General features: G+C 40.8%; 1 protein-coding gene across 3 annotated transcripts in view; it reads right to left on the bottom strand.

Moving 5' to 3' along the window:
- SETD2 (SET domain containing 2, histone lysine methyltransferase) overlaps positions 1-27,698 on the bottom strand; it is a 144,019-nt gene that overhangs the window by 65,980 nt on the left and 50,341 nt on the right. For 2 of the 3 annotated variants that reach the window (XM_026651987.1, XM_026651988.1), the window contains exons 9-12: positions 24,252-24,378; positions 21,978-22,112; positions 20,798-20,926; positions 15,891-16,529 (exon numbers count right to left, since the gene is read on the bottom strand). In XM_026651987.1, coding sequence (XP_026507772.1) covers positions 15,891-16,529; positions 20,798-20,926; positions 21,978-22,112; positions 24,252-24,378 — 1,030 coding nt within the window. Of the gene's footprint in view, positions 1-12,504; positions 12,673-15,890; positions 16,530-20,797; positions 20,927-21,977; positions 22,113-24,251; positions 24,379-27,698 lie in introns of all 3 variants that reach the window. The other variant, XR_003369800.1, reaches the window with a different exon arrangement.

Here is a 27,698-nt window from a genome sequence, read left to right as displayed (position 1 = left end):
TGCTTGCAAAGGTGCCTGAGATAATGGAGGGTTCTGAATACCTTGAGGGGAATTTCCTCATTGTTCTAGAGCTACTGAAGAAGCTCACTTTCCCCTACATAAGGAGTTACCATGGGCAAGGTGACATTTTTGTCATATTTTTGACTACTGCTATATTAAGACAAAAATGAATAATGAGGATTTCACAGTGAAGGTACTGGGAAAGTAGAACATTTCTTGCTTTTACTCTACTGTCCACTGAATACCTGCTTCGCAGATTAAAAATAAATTCATTTTCTTATCACAATATTATTCTGTGGCAAAACTTGCTTGTCTTTGGTATTTCTAACACAGGTGACGTTAGCCACCTTGTTCTGGTAATTTCTCTAGCACGGATCATGCCAGAACATCTTTGTATAGCAGGAGAATGGTCCTGTGTTTAGGACACCAGGCTGGGGCTTGGGAGACCAAACTTCAATTCTCTGCTCTGCCACAAACTTCTTCTATGATCTTGAGAAAGTCAGTGTCTCTGGGCGTTAGTTCCCCATCTGTACAATGGTGATAGTAGCACTTCCCTACCTGACAGGGTGTGTGTGTGAGGATAAATCAATTAGAGCTTGTGAGATGCTCAAATATTATGGCAATGCAGGGCCACAAGTACCTAAAATAAGAATGTTGCAAACGCCAATACAGCTCTTGGGACAGTATTTGGCTGCTGATGCCTCATTAAAAGGAGTGCAAAATCTATGCGATCCTACCATAACCAGTTTTTAAATTCAGAGACTACATGGTCTAGTGCAGTGGTTCTCAACCAGGGGTACATGTACCCCTGGGAGTACGCAGAGGTCTTCCGGGGGGTACATCAACTCATCTAAATATTTGCCTAGTTTTACAATAGGCTACATGAAAAGCACTAGTGAAGTCAACAGAAACTAAAATTTCATACAATGACTTGTTTGCACTGCTATATATAAACACTATACATTGAAATGTAAGTACACTATATTCCAATTGATTTACTGTATAATTATATGGTAAAAATGAGAAAGTCAGCAATTTTTCAGTAATCGTGTGCTGGGACACATTTGTATTTTTATGTCTGATTTTGTAAGCAAGTTGTTTAAGTGAGGTGAAGCCTGGGGGTACGCAAGACAAATCAGACTCCTGAAAGGGGTAGTCATCTGGAAAGGTTGAGAGTCACTGGTGTAGTGCATCCAGTACCACTGGGCGCTCAGGTCAGTTGCAACTGCTGTGTCTCAGTTCCCCCATATGTAAAATGCGAGTAACTATTTACTTCACATGAGTCTTGAGATAATTAGTTAGCCATTCCTCAGCACTTTCCACCGGTGGTCTGAACACCGAGACGATTATTGATTAGTGTAAATTTTTTAAAAGCAAAAATAGGCCTTACATACTTTCATTATTTTAAGGGTTGTTCAAGTTTCAAACTTAATTATCCAGCGGATCCTTGGAACTAAAATAAAAAAACCTCCATTTTAGTTACCTTTTATAAAATTCTCCTTGCTACTTTAACTCTTTACCCAACACTTGTTTAGCAAGGAGTTCATTGCTTACACAGAGCCTCTCACCTCCAGCCATTTTACCAGGGTTTGTGAACTTATCAGATCTCAAGCTAATCAGGGCTGGGCCAGGCCAGTACTTGGCTATGAGTACCACAGGAAGTAGGGCTAAGGATTCATGCTTCTCTGAGGCATGAACCAATGTCACAGCATAGTGTTAAGGGTTTTGTGCTGGTGGATGCACCACCTCTCAGATGAGACCTAAAACAGAGGTCCACTTGTGGTCATTAAAAATCCCGGGGCAATTTTTACAATGGTAGATGTGTTAGGCCTCTGATTCTAACCAAATTCCATCTCATGTAATTACATTTTAAATGCATACAATTTTCCCTGTTCCAGATGACTTGGTATTTTTCTTCACTTCCTGGCCTATGCTATTGTTTGGTGTTCATTGTGTGCTATAACTTGATTCCATGCCCAGAGCTGGTTTCATTGGTAGGTGAAGTGAAACCAATGTCCCTTATCTACTTCAGAGATGTCGAAGTTAATGTCTAAAGTATTTTTGAGGTCTCTGAATTAAAGGTACTACAGCACTGCAGAGTATTATTAAAGGTGCTATGTAATTATTTACTTCATACTTTGCACTTGACAAACTCTGTACAAATTATTATTAAAATAAATCACTCTTTTTCTCTGAGGCTCCAGCCAAATCCTAAGTGATGCATTTATGACCTCCCACAATAACATCCACAACACTTTGTTTGTAATGTCAGATGAAGACATCGCTGCAGGAACAAAGGGGAGAAAGCCAGTTTAGGAGAGAGAACTCGGAACAAACTGATTTTGTGTGTGCATTTTACTCATCTTGAATACAAGTTACACACATGTGCACATTTCTTAAAATTTTAAGCTCTTTAGGGCACGGATTGTCTCTCTCATGTGTCAAGTATCAGAGGGGTAGCCGTGTTAGTCTGGATCTGTAAAAAGCAACAGAGAGTCCTATGGCACCTTTAAGACTAACAGATGTATTGGAGCATAAGCTTTCGTGGGTGAATGCCCACTTCGTCGGATGCATTCACCCACGAAAGCTTATGCTCCAATACATCTGTTAGTCTTAAAGGTGCCACAGGACTCTCTGTTGCTCTCTCATGTGGATAATGCATAGTACGTTGTTGGTGCTACTAGAATATTCATTTACATTTTTGGTGTCAATAGGATGGTCTGTGACATGCCTTTTATGCCTAGCACTACTTTTATCCTTATCTTAGAAGATTTCTAATGAGTATGTCACTGTTATATCTACATACCAGAGCAGTTAATGTAATAATAGGAATCTTTCTATGTTTGAGCAATTAAAATGTCTATGTATTTTCTATGAACTAGATCTGTGATTATATTTTGGGCCCTGAGCTTGTAAACATGTACACACATTTAGTTTTACTCACATGAGTAATTAGGGTTAATGGGACTACTTATGTGATTAAAGTTAAGCACATGCATAAGTGTTGGCAGGATTAGAGTTTTAGATTGCAATTGTGATTAGTGACCTCAGTGTTCTTGTCAAGTGCCTCTGGATGTGTTTAGTGATAATTATTTAAATGAAATGTTAACCAATTGTATAGCATTATGGATTGTGAAACACCTTTCATAATCACCCATGTTTTAAATTGTATACTATTTACATTTAAATGTTTGTTCTTATTGCATTCATTACTTGTACTAAAATATGCATTTCATGATAATGATCCTATAATATGTGTAACAACTTGCATATGAGTCAGTTTGTGGAGCTGCATTCTGGATCAGTGATGTTTTCTTTGTAATTTTCTCCTGTTATTATTTTAGTTTCAACTCAGACCAAGACCCTGCTGCTACCTACAGGGCTAACTGGAATAGCTAATGGGGAGCATCTCCAATCCATGCCCTTCCCAGACCGATTAAGGTTAATTAACAAGACTAGAAACTAATTTAATACTCTGTGGAAGTGGAATTTTCTGTCTGCGTAATTCTGAAAGTCAGGTGAAAAGATACAGTGGCATTCCATACTGGGAAAGAAAACGGACCTATTGGAAAGTAACAGAGGCAGACTGTTGTGGGGGATGCTTCCATAAAGCGCGAGGGCTATAAATGTAGGCCAATTCAGAGCATTCTTGAGCATCTGTACCCCTCTATTAAAAATGCCTCCAATAAAACATGTCCTCTTTCAGGTCCACAAATGCTAAGTCACATCAGTAAATGTTCACCTCCACATCACACAAAAGAGACTAGGTTAGCATAATCTGCTGGGATCCCGTTGTTTTGTATTTGATTTTTGTTTACACAGGGCTAGATTCTGCTAATGGATCTACACAAGTACCCAGTTGGAACCTCACTGAAGTCAACAGTACTCTACAGTACAATGGTCCTTACCCTGAAACTATCAGCTCCTCTGAACAGGATCTTTCCACTGGGTGTCGTATGGACACAGTGTACTGTCAGTGCTTCGATGTCCCAATCAACATAATGCACTATTTTCAACATAGCATTAAAGAAAACCTTTTGATTCCAAAGGCGGGAAAGACTAAACCGATGGTTCATAACGTGAAGTCTACACAAAATAATATGAGGAGGCTTTTCTGCCACTGTGATTGAGTGCTGGCAGTTTCTTTTGTATATTTCTATAACTCAGCTGCACTTAAACATTAAAAAAGTTAATCTCTGCTTAACCTCTGCCTTCAAAATCTCAACTTTAAGTCAGTTTCATTTTTTTAAAGTTCAATACAAAACTTAATTTAAAGGGAGGCTGCATTACTAAGTTCAGCAGTCTAAGCGTTCAGAGAATAAGTGCTTGTCAACAGGAATAAAAATAAGTTCATATTCTTCAAAAAGGTTTAAAATATTTCATTATTCATTTCCCCATTTAAAGCTGGGTGCAGCCATCTTGCTCAAAAGTGACATCATTTGAGATGCTGTCAGTGAGTGTCTGAATGCACAGATTAACCTAGCTTCCAGCCTGCTTTAATGGTTTCGGGTCAGAAGTAAAAACTAATAAATACTTCAACAAAATGTTTATTTTAAAATACTAAATATAAAGTTTTTATTATTTAAAGCTGGCTGGAAATTGATTTACAGCCTTTTCCACTGGACTTCCCAGTGTCACAAAATGACAATTTTTGGCAAGGTGTTTATCTCCAGCACTAGACTTAGAAAACCCAATAGCCATTAAAAACCACATTTCGCAATTTTATTGATGGGGAGAAAATGCTTTTTGTCCTACTCAGCTGTTTGCACAAATTTCCTTTCAATTAGTTAAATCAATGTTTAAGAAATCCTAAAGAAAAACAACTCACTCTGCTTAAAGTGAAACCTTGCAGTACATTAGTGCAAAGAGTAACTACCGGATAACTAAGCAAGTGCTATTGCAGGTCTAAAAACACAGAGTGGGTTTCAGATAGTTTTAGTTATTTGGTTTGGTTTTAGTGTTAGCCTCTCTTTATAAGGGAAAATATAATCCTTATTTTTGTTTTTACACAGAATTTATAACAGTGCTTGAAACAGTAATTTCAAATATTTTTTGCTGAGTTTGACATACTGATTTATTGGCTTTGATACAATTTTTGAAGTATGAAACCTATATAAAATGTTCCCATTTGAATTGTAAATGGGGAAAAAATAAATGTTTTGTTGAAATTATTTTTGCTTTAATGAGAATAAGATTCAAGATAAAATATATCCAGAGTCCCACAACTAGTCGAAGTCTTAGGCCTAGTCTACACTAGGAAATTAGGTTGGTATCACTACATAGCTTAGGGGTGTGACAAATCCACATTCCAGAGTGATGCAGTTAAACCAACCTAGTCCCCAGTGTAGACAGCTCAAGTTAGCACAGCCAAGTTTCTCCACTTGAGCTAGATGCTTGCGGGAGGCCAGATCTACACTACACACTTCTATTGGTATAACTATGTCACTCAGGGGTGTGAAAAATCCACACCTCTGAGCAACGTAGTTATACCACCCTAACCCCTGATGTAGACAGTGCTATGTTGGCAGGAGTGCTCCTCCTGTCAACATAGCTACTGCCTCTCGCAGAGGCGGATTAGCTACGCCAACAGGAAAAGCTCTTCCGTCAGCGTAGCAGTGTCTTCACTTAAGCACTGCAGCTGCACCGGTACAGTGGCACTAATGCAGCAAGCACACTGTGAAACAACACGAGCTACACAGAGTGATCTGATCAGCAGTACATACGGATTATATTGGCAGGGTGATTGGATTAGCTGCTGAGGAGGTCTAACTCCAGCTGCTGCATCCCAACTGCATTATTAGCTCCAGTGTTAACAGCATGCATTATTAGTCCCGATGGGTTAGCTAGCTTGAATTTAAGAGCACAACGTCACTTGATCTAGAGATTTGTGTGTGTGGATGGGAGTCACGCAGGGGCAAAACTCAAGTTATATCTCCAGCTAACAATGCAGTAAAGATGAGCCCTTTGAGTTCCTTGCGTGTAGATTGGAGCTAATATTACTTGCCTTCCTCATACAGGTGGTTAGGATAAATTCAGTGATGTTTTTGATGCTCACCTAGTACAATAAGAAGAGCCACAGAAAAGTCTAAATACTTTTTCATATGCTCTTATTCATGCATTGCTATCATGTATTTGTGGATCAAAAAACCTGTGCTGGGTTTATGATTGTGTTTATAGAAAATATACTCACACGGGAAAAAAAAAATCAGAGGGAACTTCCTGTGGTAAGAACATTATTAAAATGCTAAGTCTGTCCAAGGCCAATTTTTGCACCATGGCGAGATATGTAATTTGAAGTTAACAAAAGATCGAGAAGAACAACATCTGAAATGGCTCCATCCCACCATCAACCTCAGCCTGGACCAATCCACACAAGAGATCCACTTCCTGGACACTACAGTGCTAATAAGCGATAGTCACATAAACACCACCCTATACCGGAAACCTACTGACCACTACACTTACCTACATGCCTCCAGCTTTCATCCAGACCACATCACACGATCCACTGTCTACAGCCAAGCTATAAGATACAACTGCATTTGCTCCAATCCCTCAGACAGAGGCAAACACCTACAAGATCTTTATCAAGCGTTCTTAAAACTACAATACCCACCTGCTGAAGTAAAGAAAAAGATTGACAGAGCCAGAAGAATACCCAGAAATCACCTACTCCAGGACAGGCCCAACAAAGAAAGTAACAGAATGCCACTAGCCATCACCTTCAGCCCCCAACTAAAACCCCTCCAGCACATCATCAAGGATCTACAACCTATCCTGAAGGACGATCCATCACTCTCACAGACCTTGGGAGACAGCCCCCCAACCTGAAGCAAATACTCACCAGCAACCACACACCAACACAACAAAAACACTAATCCAGGAACCTGTTCTTGCAACAAAGCCCATTGCCAACTCTGTTCACATATCTATTCAAGGAACACCATCATAGGACCTAATCACATCAGCCACACTATATGTCATCATGTGCCAGCAATGCTCCTCTGCCATGTACATTGGCCAAACCGGACAGTCTCTACGCAAAAGAATAAATGGACACAAATCAGACGTCAAGAATTAGAACATTCAAAAACCAGTCAGAGAACACTTCAACCTCCCTGGTCACTCAATTACAGACCTAAAAGTCGCAATTCTTCACCAAAAAAACAGAGTCCAACGAGAAACTGCAGAACTGGAATTAATTTGCAAACTGGACACCATTAAATTAGGCTTGAATAAAGACTGGGAGTGGATGGGTCATTACACAAAGTAAAAACTATTTCCCCATGCTAATTTTTCCCCTACTGTCACTCACACCTTGTCAACTGTTTGAAATGGGCCATCCTGATTATCACTACAAAAGCTTTTTTTTTTCCTCCTCCTAATAGCCCACCTTAATTGATTAGTCTCGTTAGAGTTGGTACGGCAACACCCACTTTTTCATGTTCTCTGTGTATATATATCTTCCTACTGTATTTTCCACTGCATGCATCCGATGAAGAGGGTTTTAGCCCACGAAAGCTTATCCCAAATAAATTTTTTAGTCTCTAAGGTGCCACAAGTACTCCTCGTTCTTCACACTACACAAAGAAATTCTTTAAGCGTAACAGAAGCAGGAAGCTTGTGAGAGAATATGCAAGTCTGGTGGCCACCAGAGTATAAAGGGAGCAGCTTTGAACGATAAAGACACTGCAGAGGGGCTAGATGATGCCCGTGCCCTCTATCTCCATTACCAAGGACACTGGGGAGATGCAATGCCAGGCTTTTTCTTCTAAGCCTCTTCATACTGGAGGGAGTGGTAGGCTTAAGGACACTATTTATGTAGATCCAGTGCCAGCAACTGGAGTAGCAGCAGCTGTGTGCACTGCCTACAATTTCAGCAAACTTCCCTCACCACCACCATCCTGTTGCCCAGAAGAAGCCCATTTACTTGGGCCATGTATGGGGAAGAGTTAGTCTATACTGCATGTTACCCTACATCCTATCAATTTCCAAGGGAACTTGCATAATAAGATTTGTAATACAATGGTCCCGTTGACACTTAATACATGCAGCTCTCAGGAAACACAAAAAATTGGGTAGGATAACCATAAAAAACTCCAGTACTCAAAATGAGCCATTTAGTGTGGCTAAAATAGAAACAGCCTGAAAGTAAGAGGGAAGAGGTACGTTAGACTCTAGGAACTGGATTCCCCAAGTCCCACAAACCATTAGGCCAATTAAATAATGGACTTTGCCAAGGCAGGTTACTGATAGAGCCCTGCAAATCTGCGGATATCCACTTTATAGCTGTGCGTATCTGCATCTGTGGTTGTACTGTTTACTATCTTTGCGGATCTAATGTGGATCCAAATTTTTGTATCTGTGCAGGGCTCTAGTTACAGAAACATGGTTCCTAGGGGTCTTCTAGAGCTACAAAGACTATGACAAGAACAAGGGCTCACCTAATAAAAACAGCACCAATAAATTTACAACAAATTAAGGGAATGTGGCTTCACGCAGTATATTGTCAGTTTATGCAATTTACCGCTGCAGGTCATCGTGCATCCAAGTTCTATGGCTGTACTTTAAAACAGATGGCTATTTTATGACTGTTAGAAATATTTTCAGCTTTGCAGACCAAAATAAAGGTAATCCAGCCTCATGGTTCAGGGCCTGAAGGAGGTCATGCTGCAGGGGTCAGGAAGGTGCTTGCCCTCCCCATACACAGCATAGCACAATTACCTTGGTGGTACATCTTCCTCTGAAGCAAAAAATATTGGCCCCTGTTATAGGCGGGATTGCAGACCTGATGGAGCAATGATCTAATCTGATATGGCAAATCTTACATCCCTATTTAACAACTTTCAAGTTTAAGGTAGAAGACAATCCTGAACCAACACATGGCAATGAACAAGATGCTCCAGGGGCTTCTTCCCAGGCCTACATGTCAGGGTCATTCAGATTTTGAAGGATCCACCGGTCGAGTGGTCTGGCAAGCAGACGCATGTTATATCAAGTGATGGATCAAAATTATTCTACGAAAACCATGTGGTGATCAAATGAGATGCAAACCAGATAGAACGCCAGTGAAAGGCTGATTTCCTTCTTTTGAAACTTAAGTGTCTAACTCGCATATACATAACGACTGAATCAACGCAGGCGCCGTAACAAAGTCCAAACACTTTTCTACCCTCTTTCAGAAACCATTTTTGTTTAACAGGATACACAGAAAATTAAATACAAAAAAATATTAACCTTAAAGGTCTAATTTAAACTAAAGGAAAAGCGAGAGTTAAGACGGCCAGTCTGCCCCTAAATCACCCTATTGGGTCTAGGTAAAGTAGCATATTTGAGATCATTCTGCAGCTCTAAGGAAGGAGTATCAAGTTTAACGGAATTTCCTTTTAATGTCTCGCTAATATAGAGTTTAATTTTTTTTTTCTGTTTAGCAGGATAGAATGTAAATGAAGAAAGGACACTGGACAATTAAGACAATGAATATGAATGTAGGAAAGTCACAGTACAACAGGGAAAGAGTACAGCTCAACAAACCAAGGGAGAAAGCTGGTCTAGCGTAATGAATATGGATGAACAAATGTTACTATGTGGGGAGAACGGTAAAAAGGTAATCATGTATCCACACAGGTATGTCAGCATGCTAGAAAACTGCAGCAGAGTAACTGCTCATTTGATTATTTTGAACTTTTTCCATCTTTTGATTATGAAAAATCTGTGTATTTGAAACTCATCAATAAAACTGGGTACAGTCACTTTCATGCCTACAAATCCATTGCACTGCAGTTTGTGCAGCTACAGAATCACACGAACACTTCTCTGGAACTTGTGTCACTTGGCAAAGTTTGCAAATTAAGGGTGGAAATTATCAGTTGCTTGGACTTTTTAAAGATCTGTCTATGCCTAACTACAAGCTCAAGAATAAGAAGAAACTTAAGTTTCATCAACAATATTTGGTCACTGCTTTCTGCTCTTCAGTGCCAAAACAGAGCTAGCAGATGCTCTCCAGAGGAACACAATAAAATACAGGAAATAATATGTGCACATATAATTCCACTAACCTGCACGCAATGCATGGCATCGCATTTATCATTTCTATTTCTGTCCCTCTCTCCTCTGCCTATTGTTTCTCCTAGTCCTCTCTACCTCGTTTTGCTTATTCTCTAAGAGTACGTCTATACTACCTGCCAGATAAGCAGGTAGTGTTCGACGTATCGGGGATCGATTTATCGTGTCTCATGTAGACGCGATAAATCGATCCCCGAATCGACGCCCGTACTCCACCTCAGCAGGAGGAGTAAGCGGAGTCGACGGGGGAGCCGCAGCGGTCAACTCGCCGCCGTGAGGACGGCCAGGTAAGTCGAACTAAGATACTTTGGCTTCAGCTACGCGAATAGCATAGCTGAAGTTGCGTATCTTAGTTCGAACCCTCCCGCTAGTGTAGCCCAAGCCTTAGCCTCTTTCACTGAAAACATTGGCTTCTTTTACAGCCACTGAATCAAATCTAATTGCTATTGGGTTCTCTTCCCTCCCATCTTCCCTTATTAATTGTGAATCCTTTCTCCATCCCAGCCATAACTCCCCTCCCTTCTCCCCACATTCTACTTTCCTCTTCCCTGCTTGTCTGTATCATGTGCGGCTCTCCTTTTCCTTGAACAGCTCTCCCCTTTCTCCTCTAGTCATTCTGTGGACACCATGAGCTACAAAGTAACACTTGTTATTGCAAGAGCTACCGAGGGAGGGGAGAAAAACTATGCAAGGAGGTGTGGGCAGTGAAGGCTAAATAAATGCAAAGACGGTTGAGTTAGATTACCCACTAAGCAGCAACTATATTTTCATATATATTATATGTAATTCATATTTTTCTTAATTTGAGGTTGGTATTAGTATAAGGTGCAAGACGGCCATCCTGGGAGATGAAGTCTGTTATCTATAGAATAGGTATGGCCTTAGGAATTGTACTTGTAAAGTTTCTCAACACTGCTCTACCCATGTGCCTCAGTTATGACTTGGAAAGACCACTTTTAAGGGCGAGAGGATAGATTCAGTCTGCACAGGCCATTCAATCCTTCCCGTCTCTGCTCAGGCTGCTAACAATCATGCTATTTGTGATTTTGTTCTAAATGGATGGGGGCTCTTTTATGCTGATACTGGGAAGCAAACTGCAACAGAGACCAAATCCATCTCACCTAGGCCAAACTAGGACAATTACTTAACCACTGCTGACCTCAGAAATATTTGCAACTGTGACCCAGAGTTCAAAGCTAACTTAACCTTTACTAATCCCATGAGATACCCAGTTCAGAAAGGTACTCAGAAAAGTACTATAAAAAAAAGGAGTACGCTGTAATTTAAGTGCATGCTCTAGGAAGCCTAACTAATAGCTATAACCTAATGCTTCTGACCTCTCATCAAGAAGATTGTGAGATCGTCTGCACACCCAAAAGTATTGTGAAGAAAGGTGCCAGAAGCTTAGCGCCACCAGCCCTAGAGAAGTGCGTATATGATGCTAACTTTATTGCAACACCACAAATTGAGTTGCTATTGCCAATTCTGTTAAAGTAACTAAATTCTCTATGTAAAGCCTTTGTATGAAAGAAACAATATAAAACTAAATTGAAACTAATATTTCTAATACTTTAAGGCTGCTGAGTTCAAACCCAGGCAGGGGCAGTCTCAGCTACGAATCCTCAATAGCTAGACTGTCTTCAAAATATCAGCACTGTTGACGCAACTAAACTTAAAGTAATAATTATAAACTCTTTATTTTATGAAAGATTAAGGAAGAAGACCAAGATCAAAAGAACCTGTTGAGGAAAGCTCAGCCCTTTCCTATGTATTATTGTGATCCTCCTAACACCATGAGTTTTTAATGAGTGTTAATGAGTGTGAAAACACCCCACAAATTCGCGTTAATGGTCAAGAACATCAGCCCCCTCAGATACCACTAGGTGAAAAGCACTGGAATCATTAGCCATCACACACCATGCAGTATTCATAATAAATGTCAGTAGGTACTCATCAGTCTCACGGGGGCCTTACCTGTTTCCTTTGAATCCTGTTGTACAATAGCACAGTCCAGGTTCTTGCACAGGCTAAAGAGCATATAAGTATTGCATTTAACCACCACCTGTTATCTACTGTGTGTTCACCGACTCTTACGGTACATTTTCAGCATCAGGAGATATATGCACCATTTCCTCTTCCAACAGGAACTGTGTGCAAAAGCCTATGCTGAAAATTTACCCCACTGGATATTGTGAATGTTTGTGTTGCAATGAGGTATGTATTATCAGCCAATATTCCTCATGGGTTCAGGCATCAAAACGTACAAGGCCTTGCAACCCAAGGCAGCTGTCCTGTGTATAGAGGTATATAAAAAGATAGCTCACTTAATCCTTTCATGCCAGGAGTAGGGATTTTCCCGGAGCGACGTCCATTGCCGGCAATGGACGCACCAAAATAACGTCGGCATCAATGAGTTAACCACCTCTGTCCTCTTTTCACCTATTATATTTCTCATGCATCATCCAGCTTCCCAACCATCTTCCTGTTTCTTCACAGTATGCACGCTATGTTCTCTCCCTTCTTCAGCACGGAGTTGAAAATGGAGTTGAGAAAAGGAGACACATGGTCAGCTGGTGATGTTAACAAGCTCCTTGCTGCCCTGAGAAGCTGGATGGAAATGGTTGAAATTACAAGGGGGTCATCATCAAGATCGGGGAGGACATAGCTTAAGTTACGAGATTTCACAACCTCCCACCCACCCCTCCTATGACACTATTATTGCAGATGACAAGTTCCACAACTCAATGAAAAACCAGCTTTAAAGAGCTTGGAAGCACCTGAAAATTCACCTTGCTGTCTTCCTGCTTTGGTGATGGGACAAAGTTGATGGGAAGACAGACCCAGCTCCCACAGAAAGTCTAAAGGATCAGGAGACAGGGTAACTATGCATCCCCCTTTATCTAGAATATGGGACTTTACTAGGTGCCCCAATGGCCTTCCTGTAGCCTAAAAGTCTTAAGACTTATCAGCCATTTCAGAGCTGTAGTATCTTGGCCTGACAGTTAGCCCAAAAGACAATATGCAATACTCTAACAGGTGAAAGTTGGACAGAAGCAGTTAACTCTTTTAGTGCCATGATAAAACACAGGACGGAATACATCCAGAGGGTCATCACAGATCCCCAAGAACACTTGGCAAGATAAAAAGGTTTTCACAGACTTACGGCTTGATTCTGATTTCAGATACATGGTACATTATAATTTAAGTACCACAAAACCAGCTCTTGGGCAAATATACCCATGTACCCAAGATCAGAACTTTAAACCAAGTTACATAAGGTTATTAGTGTCCTCAGAATTATATCAGGTAAGTTGCAACAGGGCAGACCCCATAGGGAGGAAGTGAATCCACATCTCAAATGGCAAATTTGATGGGTAATGATTCCATAGCTGACCACAGGCTTGAGCCAGTGGATTTAGGTAGCTGAAGTCAGGGCTACTCCAAATTCAACAGAAACTGCAAGCGTGCTGGGAGTCAGCACTTGGTGTTAAAATGACACTGTCAGGTCAAATCTGGCCCCAAAATAAGGTTTTATAAAACTTAACATCATTAGAATCCAAGATTTTCCTTAAAAACTTCAATAAAATTGGTTTTTTTAAACAATTATTCCCCTACAGTATTTGCAACTCAAACAATACAGCATGAGATCCTGAAAATGAAAGTAGCTGGAAAGAGTATAACCAAAAGGGTAGCTGAATAGTCCATGACTGTCCGAGGTGAGAAAAATTTCAAGAACAAAACAGCATAAAGTGAAGAATATTTTTTTTAACTTTTCAGTTTTAATAATACATGGTATTAATTACATAAGGAAAATGTGTTTTGGTTTATATATATTTAACCTGACAGTGTCCCTTTAAGTGAAGAAATCTTCAACCCCTGATTAATTAAACAAATTGCAGGCTAAAGCTGTTAACCAATATACTGTAGACACGGGGTTAAAAAGGGGGGAAAATACATACAACCTTATTTGCATATATAAACATATTTTAGTGCATAATTTGTAACTTACAAAGGTCACATCTTTTCTCCTATTAGGTTTACAACATAATTATAGTCAAAACTCTGTAAATGCACACAAATTAGAGATTATTTTGAATAGTAACCAGGTAAGAGAAGAATTTCACTTTCCTACCAAAAATGGATAATTTTATGGCCATTAACGTTGGTGGCTATGGAAGCTAACAGAGTCATAGGAAATAGAGTCTCATGAATTCGCCTAAACTGATCTCCAGCAAAGGCCAGGAAGGAATATCCCCATTCATGTACAGCACTGCCCAATGAGGTGCATTATCAGAATTCTCTTTACTAGACTCTCCTGAAACATCAAGAATTGGACATTTTAAGGGGCAAAATACTACCATCGAAGGCCTTAGGGTGTGTTGTCTGATAGGAATGTACGCTACAAGAGAACTTCTTATTAAGGGAGGGCAAACTCTTTTCTTAAAATGAAGGCTACCTGTACCTTAACTAACCTAACCAAGAATAAGCCCTTTTGGAAGTACAAGAAAATTTCAGGACTGCATTTTCCATCTCTCCCACAAGGAGGCCACTGGGAGAGGTCAAACTAGAGTCCCTCCCCACTACTTCCTTTTGTTATCCTGGCTGGGGAGTATGAGGGACAAGTGTATACTTAAACCTTGCAATCCTCTGTTCAGCACCTCCCCTCTTCAGGAGCAGCTCTTTCACTCCAGTGCAGTGGCCTGTAACATCTCCGCAGAGTCCCAATGAAATGCCACTTTCAAATTTAAAACTAACCTCCCACCCTTCCATTCCTGCAAGGAACGCTCATTTTATGGGGATGGGGTGAGGGGTTTTAACTGTACCACCAAAAACTCTAGGACAGATGATTGAGTGTTTTAAATTTTCAAGTGGCAGACTGTTAGGATTCACTGGGTCCCACTGGGCCAGAGTAGGCTGCTCCCGGAAAAGATTCATTACCAGAGAAGGCCTCTCAGCTGCTCAGAGGAGAGGTCAGCCTGACGCTGGCAGAAGGAAGCAGCCTGCCAGCCACCACCTCCCTCACCTGCCAGGACAACACTGCAGGTAAGGTACAGGGACTGGAAAGAGTGTATGGAGGATCACAGCCCCCACTGCCCAGTGGCAGGCTTCAAAGTTTCAGATTAGCATCCAGATGTTTCGATGTTTAGCTGATCTGAACATAAATCTTCAAATCTTTGGAACTTAACTCAACACTAGCAATAATGTCAACAGAACAGAAAGTTGCCAGAAGACAACAGTCTCCTAATGCTACAAAAAATTGCAGATGAAAAGCAAACATTTATAGGACAGGCCACACTGCCCGTCTTGAGATAACAATTTAAATCTAGATCAGACATTTGGTATAACATTCAGACGTATGCTGAAGCTGTTGAGCCAGAATTGCTCACTGCACTATTATTTGCCCTGCTATTTTCTGGCTGGTTTAGAAAACAGGCCTGCAAGTTAGCCCCAGCCAAGCAAAGACCAAATCATCAATAAACAGCTTTTAAAAAAATAAACTAAACTGAACTGGATGAATAAGCCGTCATCTCAGTGGTCAAGCTGGACTGATTCATCTTTGATCAATGAATAACACATTGGCATCTAGCAAACTAGCATAAATCCCATAGGGTATAATTTGCAACAAAGGGAATTCACAGAAAGTACCTGGAGATGTGTTTTTTGGCTGAAATCCCTCACTTAGGGAAGGCGTTCCTATTTGTTTGGCAAAAAAACATTTGCCAACAAGGCAACAACTTAGTCTTATTTATGTTCAACTGCAAACAATTACGTTTTTCCTTTATAATACAACTGTCATAGCTGCAGTGAGCTACTGTTCCTCTTACCTTTAGGTCTTTCCAGCAGTCCAGAAGCTTGGTAGCCAAGTCACTCATATCCAGTATTTTGTCAGTCTGTTCTTGGCTCCTCTCACTCTCTACATCAGACACCCCCTCCTCTTCATCTTGAGATGGTGTTTCCATTGCAATGGGCTCTTCTAGCTTTGTGCCATTGCTCTCTTTGGCCTCCGCTTCAGGCTCAGCCTCCAGCTCAGTAGCCTGAGGTTTGCTGCTGTCCACTGCAGCATCAATGGCAGCTTTGATTTCCTGTGGCGGCTGCTCCTCTACCACCTCTGCAGACGCACTGTCCAGCGGGTCTAGGTCTTCTTTGCCCTCCTTTCCCTCCAGCTCACTGGTGGTATCAGAGATTGCACTGTCCATGCTGTTTTCACTTATAATTTTGAGCCTTCGAAAGACAAGCTTCTTCGGGGTGTCTGTGTCGCCTTCTGTGCTCTGCTTGACGGAAGGATCTGGCGTGTTGAGTGGCGTATGAGCCCGTGATGTGTTCTCACTGGAATAACCATCCCCCTCACTGAGCTGTGGGACTGCAGTCTTGGTCTGAGCCCAGCGCTGGATAATTGGAAGTACTTTGCTCTCCTCCAACATGTTTTTATTGGGTATAGGCAAGAGCTCCAGAGTCTTCATAATCTGGTTACAAACACAAAACCACAGCAGTTACATTGAAAACTGTCACTTTGCACTAGTTTTTTTTATACCTCTGACTTGGCGATAGCCATTTCTTCCAAGAGGAACTGAGTTCTTTAGTATTTGCCAGAGCCATATTCATACTGACACAAGTTAGTAGAGATGCATTTGCTGTAGGGGCGGTAGTGAACTTTTGTTGACTACTACTGACACCAAATAAAATATATGGATGGGGAAAAAAGACTAAAAGTATTCAGGTCACAACTGCAATGAATTCAGAGGGCTCAGACACTTACAGCTGATGGGTGCATATCTTGAGTTTCCATGTAAACAAACCCAAGGTAGAATAGCTCAAATAAAAATGTGTTGATTATTTAAATGGTTAACTTTTTAACTTAGGCTTTGGTATAGAAATCACACTTTTATATGGTTAAGTTGATCTCTCTCTAAATTGGCTTTGATTGCATATTAAACGTTGTGGATCAGATTTTCCTCTTTGTAAATGTTGCAGTGATTATTTAATTTGTAACTATTTGGATATTAATGGAAGAGGTTAATAGAAACTGATTGATAGATAAACCGAGATAGATCAACCATAGGAAGATTTGAACTTACTAATAGCAGTATTTGAAGAGTTCTTTTTTCACTAGACAGCAGTATTTAAAACATCCACTGGATGTCACAGAATTACATACATTAGCTGAAGGAAGGCCCTGACATCATTCTCCTGGGTGGAATGTCACCACTGCCAGCACGTGTGCAATCATTGTTTGCGACTTAAAACTAGACTGGACAAGACACTAGAGAAATGTACTGTGGACAACAATCCTGCACTGGCAGAGAGAGAGACTGGATAGCTTTACATTTCTATCTATAACATCCAGGATTCTATGATCATGTAGATTTTTGAAGCCTACAGAAAATAAAGACAAATACTACTACAGAAATGTGCATTTTTTTTCAGGTTGCTGCTAGTTTGAAAATCTAAGTTTTAAAGAAAGCTAAAAAATTCAAGAAGTGTTCCTAGCTAGATTGTACCATGATGCATATACATGCAAAAACCTTACAAAAATTACACTTTATTTACTGTCTGATTTGCATCTTGAGTAACTAAATAAAATAAAAATCACTCCACATACCTTCTGTATAAGAAGAATTAAATTCCCACTCCTGGTTTTAGATTCTCAGCACCTAACTTGCAGGATCTCCTATTGTCTTAGTCTTCTGAGGTCACTAAACCAACTCATGAGAAGACAGCAATTCCCAATCTAAGGCCCCTTGTGCCTCTAACTACCAGTTCATTTTACAAGCAAATGACAGAAAACAGAAGAATCAAAAAAACAGTTGCCAAAAACTATGCACACTGGATCCATTGTAAGTGATATGCCTTCTAAGAAGAGGAAGTACATTTAAGTATATGAAGAAGCTAGCGGTTGTCGTGCAGAAAGACAGGCATGAATCATTCCCTGAAGAAATCTCTTCACAGGTGGACAGATGAAAATTGAAAATTCCTTGGACAGGCAAATCAAAGGCCAGAAGGATGGTGAGATAAAGTCTGGGTTACGCACTTGCACTTCAAGGTGCATTGTAGATGGTCTGTGAAATTTTAAGACATTTTACCTCATATGACCACTGTTGTTCAATGTCTGAATGGTCCCAACATCCAGGCGGCTACATGGAGCAAGTCTGAATGTTTGAGAATCTGATCCCACTCCAAATTGAACAAGGGAGAACAGGTCATGGAACAGGGCTGGACTGAGGTCTACTCTGAACTCTCACAGCTCCAGACTAAACGTAACGGAACTCAGCTTCGCTGTCCAGAATTCAAGACCACCACAAATGTGAGAGTCCCCCCGCAGTGACAATGAGGAGGGTAATGCCACGTCAGTCATATCTCAGGAGCGAAGAACAGAAATGGCTATACGGCTTCCCCACTCCTTCAATTTGAAGACTCCCTCAGCAGCACGGGCATCTGAAGACACATGGTACATGTACTTGTGCTCCACTACTTAAGAGACTGGCAAGATAGTAATGTGGGTGTTACCATCCACTCTGTTACATCCACCCAAAAGAAGATGGTGCCATGGCAGAAGGGAATTCTTAAGCTAGCTCATAGTCTCTGCTTTGGAGTCCATGAAAGTTTATAAAGAGTAGCTCAGATACTCCGAAGAGGATGGTTGTCACAGCAGGAATTGTGGTCTTTCTCCCCAGGCCCAGTGGATTCAGCCTTAGAGAGGTCTTTCAGGTAACCCACATAACCTGATGAGTCTCTCCTCAGATAGCAAGCTCAGGCTGATGCATTAAGTCAGGTGGGGAAGGGATGTTGAGTCAGCAGATGTGAATTACAGCTGCACCAAGGCCATTGGAACTGAAAAGAACAACAGCGTCAGAATAAGCACTGATGCTGACTGCGCTGAATCTTGTGGGATGTGTACAGGATCCTGATGGGACCATAAGCTCAGAGTGTGCACTCTAATAGCACAAAGCTTTAACAGCCCAGGAGATTAGTACATCTCACCCATAGCTGAGGCAGCGTGACAGTCTGGCCCAGGAGAACAGATGTTTTATAAGGCTAACGAAGCAAGATCCTTGCCAAGATAAGGACAGATGAGGCATGGACGATGGAGTCAACTGGTCTCCCCACCCCATAAAGCATTACCATATTTATAGCAGAAAGAAGCCTTTTTGCCCCCCATTAACTCCAACTGGAGGGAGTCCCTAGCCACTTTGAAAATGTCAAGATCTCTGCATAGGGACTTATTAGGCCTACACCAATAGACGCTTGATGACCAGCTGAGTTAGCATATTCTGGAAACGTTCATCCCAACTCACAAAGACATACTAAGATACTAGAGAGCCAAGTCATAGCCTATTGCAAGACATCAGGCATTGCTCACATCTACCGTAACAGGCATTTTACAAGCAATCTAGGCTCCTTCTCAGCTATTTCTGTAAAAAAAATATTGTGACCCGGTACAAGAGAAAAAGAAAAGTAACCCATGGTTGCAAGAGCCTTTGGATTTCACTTCTATGTAGCATTTTTTTTTTTTTAAAATAGATAGATTGTAAGGAAAGGATACCACTCAAGAAGAAAATCTGAGAAAAATTATCCAATGATTCTAAACAACTGAGAGAAACTGTACTAAACTAACAGCAGTGATAGAAGAGAGCTCCTCTATCAGCAGCTATGAAAAATTAACTGAAGTTTAGAAGTAGTAATGACCATGTATTATGGATGTCTTCAGATCTTGAAAATTTTTGGAATTTCTGCTGTCACATGCTGTCCCCAGGAATGGAAAGTAGTTCTTTTGGAGAAAGAAGAATTTTATGTTTTGACTACAAGTGTCTCCATTAAAATAAGCACCAAAATGATTTTTGTATGTGATGCTAACAAGATTAAGTATCTATAGAAAACAGCAGAAGACAATAATTTCAATGCTAGATATTGTCAGAGCAAACTCTAGATCCTCCAGCCAGTCCCCCACTCCTGAATAGCTAGTAATGGCAGTGCCCTTTTTTAAAGCTTAGCATATGGTACTTAAGTTTAAGGAAAATCACAAAGGCAAATTCCTTCCAGGTATTCCAAGCTTTCTGTATATGAACTAATGTACTTAAAGAAAAAAGTTATGGGTTTATCTGTACTTTATGTCAAGGTAAAGTACCACATATGACTTTCATTAGCACTTTATGTATTGTACTTCACTGTCGGTGGATTTCAAAATGAAACCTTATTTTAAACACTAACTCAAGGAGGAGGTCGACAAATTGGAGGGGGTTCAGAGAAGAGCAACAAGAATGATTAAAGGATTAGAAAACCTGCCTTATAGTGACAGACCCAAGGAGCTCGATCTATTACCGTCTATAAGTATTTTCAAGGGGAACAAATATTTAATAAAGGGCTCTTCAATCTAGCAGAGAAAGATATTACAAATTCAGACTAGAAATAAGCCATACCCATTTTTACCAGTGAGAGTAATTAACCATTGGAACAACTTACCAAGGGTCGTGGTGGATTCTCTTTCACTGACAATTTTTAAATCAAGGTTTGAAGTTTTTCTAAAAGATCTGCTCTAGGAATTTTTTGGGGCAGTTCTCTGGCCTGTGTTATGCACGAGGTCAGATTAGATGGCCACAATGGTACCTTCTGGCCTTGGAATCAATGCATCATATTTTTATACATACATGTTCACTCTTCTCAGCAATTACTACAGCTGCTTTGAAAGCTTCATGTACAAATAGAGTGACCTGGAAATCCTGAGACAATTACTGACCTCTAGCTGGAGCTTCAGGTTGTTCACAGTGTTTCCCCGTCCATCACCCAGCTCAGCCATCCAGATCCAGAGGAGAGACAAGCCATGACATTCCAGGAAGGACTTCAGGCAGGCTTGCGAGTGTGTGTTCTAGATGAAACAGTTACGGAGAATCCATGGAAACAGTCAGCAACTTCCTCAGAGACTAAAACCTAATTTCCACATCCTGACATTGTTAACTACTGAACTATGTACATGTTACTGACAAAACGCAACGCTACTAAAAATGCACACAACGTAGAGAGCCGAGCCTAGGCATGTGCCAATATCGAACAGCATCACCAAAAGTCTACAGTAACTTTAAAGTGAAAGAAACAGCTGTTTTTAGTGCAATAGTGCATGCAGAAAGTAAAAAAAAGTCTCCCTGGTAGCCAGCTGGTATTACAGCATAAAAACTTAACAGGAGGTTAGAGTGAGCAGATAATTGGCAGTAACTAATAATCTTTTCCACTAAGTCAGAGACACAAAAATTCAGGATGGCTTTAGAAGAGAAGTGTAAATAAATTCATTCTAAGATGTCCAGGTTACCCCCTCTACATTCATTTCCTTTTAAATTTTATTTTATCAGACATCTTAGTATATTGGTAACCATTATTCTCATCTCAGCAAAATTAATCACTACTTTTGGATGATTTTGTCAAAATGACCCTTTTAAGTTAACATCTAGAAAGGACTGTGCAGGTCACCTTTCTAATCCTCCAAAAGGCAAAACACTCTGGCTAAAGTGTTAGCCACGGGGGGGAGGGATAGCTCATTGGTTTGAGCATTGGCCTGCTAAACCCAGGGTTGTGAGTTCAATCCTTGAGGGGGCTATTTAGGAAACTGGGGATTGGTCCTGCTTTGAGCAGGGGGTTGGACTAGATGACCTCCTAAGGTCTCTTCCAACCCTGATATTCTATGATTCTATGAAGGGTTGGAGCTACAAAGGGTCTACAAATTCTTTAAGTATGGCTGCAAACTTACCCCTTTGCCACACTAAATAGAGTAGCTCTTCCCTCCAACTTCTGTACTGGCACAACCGTAAAACCTATTTTCCATTTTCTCCCTCTTCCTCACTAGCCTTTAAACACATTATTTAAAATAAAAATACTTCACATAATTTTACTTCCCTCCTCCTTCAATCAGGTTGGGATCTCCTCACCTGTATGAGTTTGAGGCAGGTGAGTTTCTGCTCCAAAGTCTCAATCCGAACCATCAACCGGGATAAACTGAGAACTTGGTTCTTATCTGAAAGCCCCTCTCCATTCTCCAACAGCGCTTCCAACTCCCCATCCACCTACCACGTCAAAGGAAAATGATTATACAACTCACAAAACACCCCATCAGACTCACAAGGTACCACTCAATCAGCTGTTAAGGGAATTTATTCTCTGGCTTTGAGGTTCCATAAGAAGTTTCTCCATGACCAAATCTCATATACTGAAAGGGAAGAAAATCTAGTTTTAGGTATACTTAATTTCATTTGTAGTTTTTTTTATTTGCCGCCCCATAGTTCTCCTCTGACTTTTTCAGTCATTTCTTGAATAAAGACTTTGAATACAATATGTAAATATTTCACACGCTGTGCTTTTCTCTCAAGTTAGCGGCTTAGACCAGTAAAATGGGCGGGGGGAGGGGTGAAAAATCTGATTGCGTTCTTGGGAGCAAAAATGTGTGCAACATAGCATCTTCCATCTAGACCTGAAGCTTTAGCTTGTGCCACACATTCCAATCATACCCACCGCCTATGTCCTTAGTTGTGTGCATTTAACACGTGCAGAATGCTCTGCAAAGGAAACTCTGGCTGTATTATTTAGCAAGATATTCTGGTTTCAAATTTACCTTTTCATATATGAAAACAGGAGATGCTATTTAAAACATGGCTAGGGCTGCTTCAATTTAGGACGCCACAAAACAGAGGTTTCTCTATATCCAAGATATACACTGGGGCAGTAATGAGCAAATGTTCACTCTAAAGTTTGTATGAACAAAAAAAATTACCCGGGACAAATATTCATGATCTAATGTGGCAGTAATTAATATTTTAACTCTACTTTATAAGTGATAACGAAGTGTGGGATTTGACCAGGCAGTCTTCTTAAGCAGGTAGAATATGGAAGCCTTGGCTCGCTCTGGCAGCTATATCCCTAATGGAAAGCCCTCAAGGAAATTTGAAACATAGGAAGAGAGTGGTCTTGTCTTAAATCAATGTGATTGCATTCTCTGATCCAAGGATGCAAAGACCTGGATATCTGTTCTCAAGATCAAAGAACTTTCACTTTTAACAATACCTTATTTAATACAGAGAATTGCAACATCCTGTGAATACCTAAAAATGAAGTTTGCTGGAGAGAAGCATATCATTCAAATGTAATTTATAAGCTATTTTTAGGAAGACAAGTAGGGAAACACTTTTCTGGGAAAATGTAAAAATATAAGAGGTCAATTTTAAGAAGTCTAATTCCCTGACCACCCAAACAGAGATACGGTCGATCGAAATGAAGCTGCTAGCTTCAGAAGGCAGTCCGCCTCCAAAAGGGTACATACATGTAAAAGCAGTTTCAAGGAGGGTAATTAGCATTCCCATAAGCCAAAAAACAGCTACATTTTACAGACAGTGAAAAGGATCCTTCCAGTTTCTTAGAGGAAACTTGTAATCCGGAGGTAAAGCTTTTTTCTTTTTTTCTTTCTCTAAATTGTGCTTCTCATGAGAGTTTCCTGTGAGGCTTGTCATTGTCACTGCAAGTTCACCACTACAACCCAAAGGATTGAATTCACATAAATACCTTGATCAAAGTTATTTGGCGGAAATGGTAGAAGGCCTGATGAAAGCTAGGAAAGGCTCTAGTTCTGTATACATGAAATGTATCACATGGGGCAGCAAATACAACAATTAAAACGGATGTCAAAGCAGATTTAATGCATAGTCACATTGGCCTCTAAGCCAAGGTGAATGCAAGTTCAAATCTACCACCACACCTTCAGGGCTCACCGACAGCAAGAAAGCAAGGAACAGCTGCACTCGTTCAACATCTCAACCAAAGGATTGCACTTAAACCAGTGCAGATGTTTCCTGCAGTGGGTGAGCCCTGAAGCTGTCGTGAGAGATCTGAATTTGCAATCACCTTGGCCTAGAAGCAAGGGAGCTTGCAAAGAAGTCACATGAGCATGCATTACATATTAATAAACCATTCTATCCTAAGCTGGCCTTGAGTGTGCTGCGTTTGCTTGGGTTTTTACAGGCGCGTAAAATAGGTTTGCGGTTGGCAATATTCTGATGAAACCTTTGGGTCACACTAAACTTCGCTGATCCCAGAAGAGCTCTGTCCCCATCTTAAGGCTGCCTTTTGAGACTTCAATAAGGAAGATCACCTCCTTGGGTCACCCTTTATGGAAAGCAGGTTGTACAAAGCAAACAAGAAAGGGTCACACTCACCGAGTCTTTCTTACGAGAGCGTTCCTTTTTCATTTTTCCTCCTGCGGCTCTGATGCTGACCCTGTTCTCTCCTCCCAGGTAACCCCGGCAGTTAGTTGAGCCACAGAAGCATTTCTGAGCCTCTTTGCTGTTCAAGGGGTATGAGTGACACGTGACGTTAGTTTGCAGAGGTTAGTAAGAGATTGACGACATTCACAGCAGGGTTATTTCCTAACTACTAAATGCATTTTAATTTTACTGTCCTGGAAGAACAATTACAGTGCTGTTTAATCACTCCTTATCCTTTCTTCTTTCTATTAAGCTGTTATTTCAAATGGCTACTGAAGAGCTATTAGAAAATTTTGAACATTCTTAAGATAATTCTGTTTGTCATGTGATTCTTTGTATTTTTTTCTCCATTTTGTTCTGAAAAATTAAGAGCTGCTACATCGAACATATAAACCAAATGGTTTCTAAACAGAATGTTTCACACCGTTTCCCTCCTGCACAAGAAAGCAGTCTATAAGGTTATAAACCACTGTACATGGCAGGTCCTTTCAGTTCTGGCTGATGCAATCTCTCCCAAACTCAAACAAACCTCTTCAATTTCTTTATGGTTAGCGTATTCCCATATCTCCTTAACAAGAAGTTGGGCAAACACTTATGGAAACTCAACTCCAGGCTGCGTCAAGATCTAACAGACAGAAAGCAAGAGTTCATTCATTTTCCTGGCTGTTTTTAGCTAACTATAGTGCTTCTGTTTTTCTACCTGCTTCTCAGGGCCTGTCTTTGTTTTACTCCTTTGTACACTGCTTAGCACAACTGGAGCCTGATCCCTGACTAAGCAGTGCCTGTAAGCCGCAATATAAACAACAGCTTTATCATTATGGCTGAGACACTACACAGTTAAGGTTGTCATGGCAGAACAATTCTAAAACCCACGTTGCAAAATAACTTTCTCAATAAGTTACTCTGAAGAGGAAAGTCTCATGCTTGGGCTCACCAAAAGGGGGCAGGAGAAAAAAGCTTTCTTCAGCAATTCACACGTTCAGACTCTTGGTATTTAGAGAACTCAAAAATGACCAATTTAAAACTTCAAATTGCATGTAACGGTGACAATTCGAGGGGCTGTCTGGGTCCCCAGGCTGATTTTGTGAAAACCATGTTGTATTTCAGCTTCTATTTTGAGTGTAAACTTATGTCCTTCACCATAGACTGTAACAGTCATGTTGGACTGCATCATCACTCATGTTATGGAGCCTGGTGCCTGAATATGAGGCACATCAAGGGGCTACCACCTTTGAATAACACTCCCCTATTAGAACAATGGGTTTGCTAAAAAGGAGGACCGAAGGGAAGCTGGTTGGGGGAGGGGGAGAATAGGAGGAGCAGGCGGGCTGGGAATTTAGCCACATGATTAGGGCTTTGAAGCCAGCCAGTGAATCACTGACAGAGGAGACAAACTTTAGTTAAGGGCAAGGTCTGCCCCAGATCCTCTCCCCCACTGGGGAACATCACCAGGAAGCAGAAGGCCTGCACGAGGAAGAGCCCCACCGCACACACACTGGGCCTAAGGACACACAGAAGGGGTGAGCATAGTCTCGGAGGAGTGGGGAAGTGTATTGCCATTTGTACATAGATCTGTAAACCTCCTGTGCTGTCTCTAAGTGAAGCGTATATATGTTTAAAAGGTTCCTTTGCAAAGCCTCAGTATTCCTTACTTTATCTGCCACATGTCCCTGAAGAGTTAAACTACACATCAGAGTACCCATGAGGGTGGCCTATGGCGATAGCATGCATAGACCTCTGAGGGGTTCATCACTGGTCTCGGGGCCAAGGGCAGCAGGACTGTGGGATCCACTGTACCACAGTCTGCACCCTGGGAGTGAGACAGAGACCACAGCTACAAACAGTGTCTGGATGCTGCCCAGACCCAGTGGGCTTGTGGGCATGTGAGATCCAGGTTGGGTATAGGACAGCAGAATGGTGACTGTCCATTGCGAGGATTCAACCCAGGCTGTAACTATTTGTCCGGAATAAAAACTAATACTTTTGAATAGTTTGAAATAATTTGCATATGAAATAAGGTTATGGATTTTAGAATGAGCAGTAACTTTGTTTCCTTAACTTCAGGAACACTTCCCTATGTGCAATATTCTCCACGCTCATCGATGCAATACACTCAGCTGCAAGTGACTGCAGAAGGTTGAGGAGATATTTGTTACATGTCAAAGCAAGTTCATGTGTCTTCAAAATAGTTTGCATACTTCATACAAATGCTTAACATTTTCCTGCCACAGTAACTCTCCTATATTTTCATCTGGGACAGCAGTTTATAAAATTAAGTTAGTGGTACATTAAACAAATACTAATTCAGATGTACAGATGCATCGTAGGAGTTGCAGTATGTTAGATCAAAAGTAGAAAGCAGTAGGAATGCTTGAAGACTGACTCTCCCCGTAGGTGGACAGGCTCATATGGTCTGGTTTCAGAAGTTTGGCAAGGTTTGAGCTTGGTTACTACTTGGAATGGGTGACCACGTGAGAATAATTGACATTTTGGAACAGGTGATTTTTATTTTTTTTTAGACAATTATTTCCAGCCCTCAAATTCTAAATATACAGTACCTTCTGATATGAAATGGTGTCTGTAGGAGTGGACTATTCATTAAACAAATGGCAAGATGTTTTAAAACGGTATTAGTAGGAATTTTCATTGAGTATAAATTTCTCTACAATTCAACTCTGTTTAAGTTAGAGAGTGTCTCATTCATCTGTCAGATACGACACACCGCAGAATGCAGAGACATCACAGTATGAAGCATCTCGCTGTAAACCTAGAGTGAGAACTGGAATAGTACATCTAGCTTTCCAAGTTAGAGGACTTTCAGATAAAAGTAACTACGATACAGTAACCGTTCTACAAGGAAAGACAGAGTTAAATAGATATGCTGTAGCTTGTCTAAGCATTGGGGGGGGGAGGGGGAAGATGGGGGGAAATAGTGAGTGTGAGTGAGGGGGAGAGAGAGGAACATGGTATTTGTCTACAAATATCTAAAAAGCTGTAAAAAATACTAAGGGTGCAGGAGTGGAAAACAGGAATTCTGTAAAACAGGGGTGCAGCTAGGACAGCTAGCAAGGGGATGAAATTAGGAAAAAGTCTATAAAATCATTATCTGGAAAACTCCCATATTATGGACAGTAGGATAGTCTCCGAAGGGAAATGGGGGAAGCCCCCAGACTTGGGACATTTAAAGGCAGATTGAAAGAAATACCATAAAATCTACAGGAACAAACCTACATTAGATGGGACATTGACTAGATTATCCCATTACCTTTTTCATCCCTAACCTCCAATTTGATTTCCACTGTTCACATTCATTTGGATGTCTTTTCACTGGTCAGTTTTGCAGCACAATTTTTTAATTGTATGAGCACTCAGGGAGACCCACTCGTAACACTGAAGCAG

Source organism: Terrapene carolina, unplaced genomic scaffold, assembly GCF_002925995.2.
Source record: "Terrapene carolina triunguis isolate 2854851 unplaced genomic scaffold, T_m_triunguis-2.0 Scaffold111, whole genome shotgun sequence".
Classification (NCBI taxonomy): domain Eukaryota; kingdom Metazoa; phylum Chordata; order Testudines; family Emydidae; genus Terrapene; species Terrapene triunguis.
Note: the sequence above shows the minus strand (reverse complement) of the source record. Positions and strands in the feature narration are given on the sequence as shown.